Source organism: Oncorhynchus mykiss, chromosome 22 (genome assembly GCF_057628025.1).
Source record: "Oncorhynchus mykiss isolate SJ-2025 chromosome 22, ASM5762802v1, whole genome shotgun sequence".
Classification (NCBI taxonomy): Eukaryota; Metazoa; Chordata; class Actinopteri; order Salmoniformes; family Salmonidae; genus Oncorhynchus; species Oncorhynchus mykiss.
Window position 1 is genome coordinate 33,321,325 of NC_143043.1, and position 8,898 is coordinate 33,330,222.

General features: G+C 43.5%; 1 protein-coding gene across 2 annotated transcripts; it reads left to right on the forward strand.

Moving 5' to 3' along the window:
• The first annotated feature begins 1,310 nt into the window (after positions 1–1,310).
• Positions 1,311–5,675, forward strand: LOC110501694 (uncharacterized protein C3orf38 homolog). Of its 2 annotated transcripts, none has more exons than XM_021579431.3 (4): positions 1,311–1,792; positions 3,093–3,271; positions 3,359–3,493; positions 3,654–5,675. In XM_021579431.3, the coding sequence occupies exons 1-4, from the start codon at positions 1,663–1,665 to the stop codon at positions 4,308–4,310; spliced, it is 1,101 nt and encodes a 366-aa protein (XP_021435106.2). In that variant the 5' UTR covers positions 1,311–1,662; the 3' UTR covers positions 4,311–5,675. The 2 variants fall into 2 exon arrangements, with proteins under 2 accessions (XP_021435106.2, XP_021435107.2); XM_021579432.3 differs by having other exon boundaries at positions 1,522–1,792; positions 3,123–3,271.
• Positions 5,676–8,898: the final 3,223 nt, after the last annotated feature.

Consider the following 8,898-nt stretch of genomic DNA (forward strand, 5'->3'; position numbering starts at 1 on the left):
ATCTGGACAAGAGGAATACCTATGTAAGAATGCTGTTCATCGATTACAGCTCAGCATTTAACACCATAGTACCCTCCACACTCATCACTAAGCTGGAAACCCTGGGTCTCGACCCCTGCCCTGTGCAACTCGGTCCTGGACTTACTGACAGGCCGCCCCCAGGTGGTGAGGGTAGGTAACAACATCTCCTCCCCGCTGATCCTCACAAGGGTGCGTTCTCAGCCCTCTCCTGTACTCCCTGTTCACCCACGACTGCGTGGCCATGCACGCCTCCAACTCAATCATCAAGTTTGTAGATGACACTACAGTGGTAGGCTTGATTACCAACAACAACGAGACGTCCTACAGGGAGGAGGTGAGGGCCCTCGGAGTGTGGTGTCAGGAAAATAACCTCACACTCAACGTCAACAAAACAAAGGAGATGATTGTGGACTTCAGGAAACAGCAGAGGGAGCACCCCCCTATCCACATCGATGGGACAGTAGTGGAGAGGGTAGAAAGTTTTAAATTCCTCGTCGTACACATCACGGACAAACTGAATTGGTCCACCCACACAGACAGCATGGTGAAGAAGGAGCAGCTGCGCCTCTTCAACCTCAGGAGGCTGAAGAAATTTGGATTGTCATCAAAAGCACTCACAAACTGTTACAGATGCACAATCAAGAGCATCCTGTCGGGCTGTATCACCGCCTGGTACGGAATCTGCCCCGCCCACAACCGTAAGGCTCTCCAGAGGGTAGTGAGGTCTGCACAACGCATCACCGGGGGCAAACTTGCAGTAGTTCTAACGTTACATTGTTATTATTTTATCAAGGAACAGCAACTTTGTGGCCTCACATGTCAAGTTGGCTTGCTACTTCGTTTCAACATGTCACTAATCATAGTTTAAAACCGTTAATCATAGATTTACTGATCCAGATTTAAAATTAAGTGGTGCAACACATCTCTGATGAATTATAAACCTACATTACAAAACCTAGATTAGCTCTAATCCTAGATTAATTTAAACCATGTTGGTACAACCCACCCTTAGATTTGGCAGGACATAGTGTCCCCATGAGTGATAGAACACTGAGCCAATCACGGCGCAACGCTCAGTATTTTCTGCTGGTTTATCCCACCACCACAGAAATCACCGAGCTTAACTCAATGATATATATATATATTTTTACATTGTTTGCAAACTGATATGTGACACGTATTAATGCCAAAATAAGATTCAAAACAGGCAAGCACCCCAAATTAAAACTTTTTTGTTGTTGCAAAAAACATGAATAAACAGCCCTGAATGACTGGTCACGACAGGGTATGGGATTTAATTAGCGATCTCTTTCTTTCTCATGCGCTTTATTTAGGGTTATATTTATTTAGGGTTATATTCCATCGAAGTTGCATTACTTTTCAAAGTTTTGTACAATAATTGTGTAGTAGTAGACCACCAATACATTGGTTCATAAACCAAATATTTTGCGTTTTTTATAGAGGTTACCAAGTTAACAAGCTTTCTTCTTTTCGGGAAATGAAACCGAAAGTTCCTAGATATGATCTGCTGAAACGGAATTGGTTAGATCGGCATATATTGCTGGCATAATCTGTCAGGAAGTTGCTATAACAAGTTTCAGCACCTATTTCTGATTTTAAATTAGCTCTTTAATTCTGAAGATGTCAAGATTGAATTACAAGGAGCGTTATGGTTGCCGACGGCTGTTAGAGATGATGACAAATGATGACATATCCTCACTTCGATTTACTATCACTAACAAAAAGAAGGGTCTTTTCGAGAGCACATCAGGTAGGTTTCATCCTTCATTGAAGCTAGAATCCTTAGTTGCTACATCCGTATTTGGATTTATACATTAATTCTATATACCCATTCATGAAGAATATAACTTATAAATGCCTCATGGGCGTAGTTAATCAGAAACCAAAGTACAAGCTTGTTTTACTCTGTTTGTAAACAATGTAAACGTAAACAAACACTATATAGCCTAAAAAAAACAATCATTTGATGTCATTATAACGCATCTCTTCGTTGTCTGACGACGAGTATGAAATATCGGACCAATGCGCAGCGTGGTAAGTGTCCATGTTAATTTATTAACTGAACACACAAAAACAAAATAACGACGTGAATGGAAGAAACGAAACAGTTCTGCAAGGTGACATACACTAAACAGAAAACAACTACCCACAAGTCATAGTGGGAACACAGGCTACCTAAGTATGGTTCTCAATCAGAGACAACGATTGACAGCTGCCTCTGATTGGGAACCATACCAGGCCAAAAGCAGAAATACAACACATAGAACAAAAACATTGAATGCCCACCCCAACTCACGCCCTGACCAAGCTAAAACAGAGACATAAAAATGGAACTAAAGTCAGGACATGACAGTCATGGATGGTCAGTACTTGCATCCATAGATGCAATTTGTGAATGGTTATATTTCTACGAAGGAGCAGCAATGACCAGCCTGCGTCTCCTGGCCCTGGCGAGGGACGAGAGGCTGCTATTGAGCCCCAACCTGGAGCCTGGTGGCCTGAAGGCCCTGTCCTCCCCCCACGGCCTGGTGCTGGTGGCTGTGGCAGGGACCATCCACAGAGACAGAGAATGTGGGGTGTCTGATTTGTATTTGTTTCGTTTAACAATTCTAGCTTTAAAAACACATTTGTATTAAAACATGTTAATACATTGTTATACAATTCATTAATTTAGCCTGCAATTGGTTTTAGAAAATGTGGATGAAATGTACTTTCTTAGCTCCATGTATTGAAGGTAGACTCAGCAATATCATCATAGCAGGGCGACTGTTTGCAGACATCATCAACAACAACAGAATTCACATACGTGCCATTGCCAAGATTTCCAGACAGTTATTGTACCCTACCTTGAGGCATACGCTATACTCACAGCACCAGATAAATCATGTTGGATGACTTTCAAACCATGGGTGTATTCAGAATGTGCCATGTTGTAAAAAAGTATTTCCATAATTTACCAATGAATATCCAGTGGTGGTGTGAAAAGCTTTATCTGTAATTGTGCTGCTCAGATATGTGATAGTCCTTTGGGTCATATTCTTATGTTACAGCATCAATTGATGCCATCCTTTCAAACACAGAGAATGCAGAGGCATTCCTGAAACGCAGGAAAGTTCAACGTGACTTCATACTCAAATACCTGACGGAGGACGAGGGGGTTGTGATACCCAAAAACAGCAACAAAGACCAGCTAGTGAAGAAGGCCCTTGACGTCTGGACTATTGAGAAGGTATTTTTGGAGCAGATACACTTGGACACTTAGGGAACTAAGAGGTGAGGTAAATGCACCTCTTTCCATTGTCTCTGTTATCTTCAGGTGTGTCCACAAGCGTATGAAGATGTCTCCTTCAGTGCTTTAACAAGAGCAGCAGATTCTCAGAAAGGAATGAGGTTTCCAACAGCACATGTCCCCCCTCAACCTGTCTACTCTAAGCCGCACTACACATCCCAGGTAATAATAATATCAATCCTAATTCTATGGCATGAAGGCATGCAGTGTAAAAAATATTTTGTATTGTAGCGAACAAAGACATTTCACCTCAGTTCTTAGAAATGCCAAGCTTTGGCAGAACATTTATTCCATTTTTTAAGAGAAATGTTCTTGTCTGTAGATGTTGGACCTTCAAAGCCCAGCAGCTGAGACCAATCCAGGACCAGCTGTGACTATTGTGAGACAAATTGAGACTAGTTTGAGACCAATTGGTCTGAGAACAAGTGAGAGTGTCTCTGTTTTCTCTGAGGCGACATACAGTGCTGGCTTTGACCACCTGGCCTTGGCCAGACAGTTTTGTCAGTGGTTCTTCCAGCTTCTCAACAGTCTGAACCCCTCCTTGGGTCAGCCTCCTCAGGAGTGGGGACCACAACACTTCTGGGAGGATGTGAGGCTACGTCTTCTCTCCAGCGCCGGAGAGCAGTATACAGAAGAGTACGAAGGAGCAGCAATGACCAGCCTGCGTCTCCTGGCCCTGGCGAGGGACGAGAGGCTGCTATTGAGCCCCAACCTGGATCCTGGTGGCCTGAAGGCCCTGCCCTCCCCCCACGGCCTGGTGCTGGTGGCTGTGGCAGGGACCATCCACAGAGACAGAGAATGTGTCGGCATTTATGAGCAGGCGTTTGGCCTCATACGCTCCCCACTGGACCAGAACAAATGGAAGATCAAGTTCATGGTCTTGAAGGTGAGGGGCCAGGAGGCTCTCAGGGTGGGAGAGAACCTGCTGTCTCCAATATTAACATGGGATTCCAATGACCTGCAGCTCCTCTGTAGATGATGGGGGACCTGGTGTGATCGTCAGCAGGGGTCTTCAACCGAGGGTCCGCAGGTCTGGATCCTAACTATGGAGACATTTTAAATATGATTTATAAAATGGTACAGTACATGAATTATCATGTAATGCTTCATAAGTTGCCTACTTCTAGGTTTACTCATTGTCAGAAAAGGACTATTTAACTGTTCTCTAGTTTGGTACATTTTCCCCCCCAGCTAATAAATCATTATACTGTAATTGACCTCAGTAACCTCTGATCTATTTGTTCTAATTATTTGTAGCCTTTATTTAGGAATGTAGTCATTGAGACCAAAATCTATTTTTTTTCAAGGGAGTCCTGCATAGATACACCTTTTACATTATATCTACGAAGTCCAAAAGCTGTGAAAACAAGGCCACCACTAACTTTTTAATTTGTGTTCTTTCACCCTCAATCTCTCTCCGTCGCGCTGTCCTCTCTCACTCTGTGTGAGAGTGTAGCCCATAGGCCTGGCTCTGTGTGAGAGTGTAGCCCATAGGCCTGGCTCTGTGTGAGAGTGTAGCCCATAGGCCTGGCTCTGTGTGAGAGTGTAGCCCATAGGCCTGGCTCTGTGTGGGAGTGTAGCCCATAGGCCTGGCTCTGTGTGAGAGTGTAGCCCATAGGCCTGGCTCTGTGTGGGAGTGTAGCCCATAGGCCTGGCTCTGTGTGAGAGTGTAGCCCATAGGCCTGGCTCTGTGTGGGAGTGTAGCCCATAGGCCTGGCTCTGTGTGAGAGTGTAGCCCATAGGCCTGGCTCTGTGTGGGAGTGTAGCCCATAGGCCTGGCTCTGTGTGAGAGTGTAGCCCATAGGCCTGGCTCTGTGTGGGAGTGTAGCCCATAGGCCTGGCTCTGTGTGAGAGTGTAGCCCATAGGCCTGGCTCTGTGTGGGAGTGTAGCCCATAGGCCTGACTCTGTGTGAGAGTGTAGCACCTCTGATTCAGAGGGGTTGAGTTAAATGCTGAAGACACATTTCAGTTGAATACATTCAGTTGGACAACTGACTAGGTTGCCCTTCCCCACCAGAACCCAAAATATAATCTTATTTTACTCCAATGTTTATAAACACAAACAAATACTCTATAGCCTCAACGTGGTTAACAACTATAATGTTGATGTCATGGGTGGTCAGTCTTTGCATCCATAGCTCTCTATGAATTTGAGAGTGGGTTTGAGGACCTTTTTACTGATGATTATGTTTTGCTTTTCATGTATTGACGTGTATATTGATGTCTATTATTGATGTGCATAGTGTGTGTTGATGTGTATGCAGGGCTCATCTGTAAAATAGACCTTGTTCTCAGCATGACTTCTTGTCGAAATAAAGGTTGAATCAAAACAAGTACATAATGAGAGGCTGCATGGTGGAACCTCATCCTTTCTCATACACTTTCTGCCAAACTGGTGAAACCGAAGTTTATTCTTTAGATATAGTAACGTATCCTGTGTCTGTTTTTAACGTGGGTTGCTGTTTCATGATGGTGTAATATATATGAAATAGTATAACGTTATATACCGGATAATTATGTCCGAATATTTGAAATTACGTAATGTCATCCTGAAAGAATGATACCGATCTTTGTTCCCCTTTCTGACTTTCAGAGTGACAAAGTCCCAACATTCCACAAGGGGGCAGGCATGCTACATCAAGGAGAATTTATATTTTGATCCTCAGCCAAATCGAATGCTTTTAAAGCGATTACGTGGGGAAAGTAATCAATTCCTAAGCACAGCCTGGGCTACTTTATGTACGCTGGCAGTGTCTTGTAGCCTAGGTCGTGAACAAAACAGTAAATTTGAGAGTTTACCGTGAATTGTCTGCCATTAAATTAATATGGTTGTAAACTATTGCCTTTCAAAGGTATGAAAACACATATTTGGAAACACATATTTGACTAGTTATTGAAGTGCCAGTGAAGTGGATTTATGTTGTAGAACTATAATCAATCAATAGGCAATAATATTTCTCTTCAACGTTGAGTAACAAATCACATTAAGAGGTAAATTCAATCAAAGTTTTTTCAATGTGATTGCCGTCTCCGAAGTGCTACTCATTCAGAGCATTTCCAACATATACAAGCTTTGACAAACTATTGTTGAGAAGACTTGTATAAAAAATATAACAAACTTGTATAGGAAAAATGGGGGTTAGGGTGATGGTCAACTAGATTCTGGGCAAGGCCTCTACAGATTGACATATCATGTCACCTTCTCTCTTCCTTTCTTCCCTTTATGTTAGCTAAATAAATGCATCTATTTACAGCTGGCATACTTTTCCTGTTTCAGGGTAAATTGATGCGGACTAGATAGGCAGATATCAGAGTTTATAACAGTGCTCTGTGCTTCGGCCCAGTGTAGATTTACACTCACATGATTAGCTCACATAAACACTGGAAACCTTAGGACACGGGGGAATGCACAGGATCCCAGGAAACAAACAGGCGAATAGTGAGAGGATCCCGTTGCTGTGACGGTTTAGTTTAGCATCAATTAACCCAAACAACAACCAGAACACTTTCTACAGGAAAATAACTGTGTATTTATAAAAGGGGAAAATACATGGAGAAATGCACCTAAATACATTAAGCTAACATGGAGGTTTCAATCAGAAGAGGTTCAAATAAAGCAGGAAACAATCACTGCTCTCCATCATCCTATACAGTGGTTGAATTGGGGTGGGTGGGGCTAGTGCGTTGAACCAGTAACTCGGATGTTCTACTGCTTGAATGCCAGCTCAAAATTGGTTAATCCACAATACATATCAGGGAGTATTAGTCTACAACTTTATTTTTCAAACACACAGCCCTATAGAACATACAGCCCTATCCCACCATTTCCTCCATACTGCAGTGTTCCTCTCTGATAGCCAGGCCTTCACCACGTAGAGCAGGGCCCTGACGGTTCTCTCAGCTTGGCTCTAAATAGAGATGATCACGTTATCAGAGCGTTGCCAGGAGGTTGTCAGCTTGCGTTGGGCCTGCTGGCCATCCTGAACAGAGCGGCCGGTTGGCGGATGTGTGTTGGTGCCAGCCTCCCAGCACCCGTCCTCCAGGACATCTGCCTGCCCACGCTGCATCTTAATCCCCATCTCTCTCAGCCTCTCCCTCCAGCCCTCAGCCCACTGCTCGCCGGTTTGTATTAATTGCCCTTGCCTCGCTCGCTGTTTGCTTCTGATTACACTCATTAATTTCAATTCCCAGGGAACCCAGCCGCCGATTTACACACACACACACAAACACACACACACACTATGACATCAGTGCCTGGACATTTGGATGCTATTAATTGTTATTAATAGCAGCAATGTTCGCTCCCCGCCTCTCTCTGTCTGAAAGTAGACTGTCAGTGTGAAGGGTGAAGATGAGTACTGACCCTATGACCTTATGTTCCTATGCCCATAGCCCAGCCTCCAGATACCCAGAAGGTGGCTCAGATCTGGACCCATGCTTAATCTTGAGAATGATTCAATATCCTGTATAACTACTGCTGTACACACTTTTCTACTCACACACTGTCAATACTTCCTTAGAAAATAAGGTGCTCTCTAGAACCTAAAGGGGTTCTTCATCTGTCCTCATAAGAACCCTTTTTAGTTCCAGGTAGAACCCCTTTGAGTTCCATGTAAAACCCTTTCCACAGAGGCTTCTACATGGAACCCAAAATAAATCTACCTGTAACCAAAAAGGATTTTACCTGGAACCAAAAAGGGTTATCCTATTGGGACACCTGAAGAACCCTTTTGGAACCATTTTTGAAGAGTGTACTGTCTATAGACACCATTCACATACACATATATTTAGATTCCGGACCCTGGTCCGGAAGCTCATTTCCTGCAATTCTGTAAATTTTCCCATGGGCTTTGTACTGCATATTTGAATACTGTATTCTTGACAGCTGTCTAATATTTTTGCTACTGTACATTGTATTTTAGTTACACTGTTTATACACCACTTATTTATAGGTATACTGGATTTTTGACATAGCTCACTCTTATAAACTCAGCAAAAAAGCTGGACCCTGTCTTTCAAAGATAATTCGTAAAAATTCCAAACAACTTCACAGATCTTCATTGTAAAGGGTTTAAACACTGTTTCCCATGCTTGTTCAATGAACCATAAACAATTAATGAACACGCACCTTTGGAACGGTCGTTAAGACACTAACAGCTTACAGATGGTAGGCAATTAAGGTCACAGTTATGAAAACTTAGGACACTAAAGAAGCCTTTCTACTGACTCTGAAAAACACCAAAAGAAAGATGCCTATCTGCATGAAAGTGCCTCAGGCATGCTGCAAGGAGGCATGAGGACTGCACGTGGCCAGGGCAAAAAAATGCATTGTCCGTACTTTGAGACGCCTAAGACAGCGCTACAGGGAGACAGGACAGCTGATCGTCCTCGCAGTGGCAGATCACATGTAACAACACCTGTACAGGATCGGTACATCTGGACATCACACCTGCGGGACAGGTACAGGATGGCAACAACAACTGCCCGAGTTACACCAGGAATCCCCAATCCCTCCATCAGTGCTCAGATTGTCCGCAGTAGGCTGAGAGAGGCTGGACTGATGGCTT

What these genes read in the sequence shown, in the direction of transcription:
- LOC110501694 (XM_021579431.3), top strand. Translation starts at nt 1,663, where the DNA reads ATGTCAAGATTGAATTACAAGGAGCGTTATGGTTGCCGACGGCTGTTA. An exon ending in ACGTCTGGACTATTGAGAAG is followed by an intron (nt 3,272 to 3,358) that starts GTATTTTTGGAG and finishes TGTTATCTTCAG; the next exon opens with GTGTGTCCACAAGCGTATGA. An exon ending in AGCCGCACTACACATCCCAG is followed by an intron (nt 3,494 to 3,653) that starts GTAATAATAATA and finishes TCTTGTCTGTAG; the next exon opens with ATGTTGGACCTTCAAAGCCC.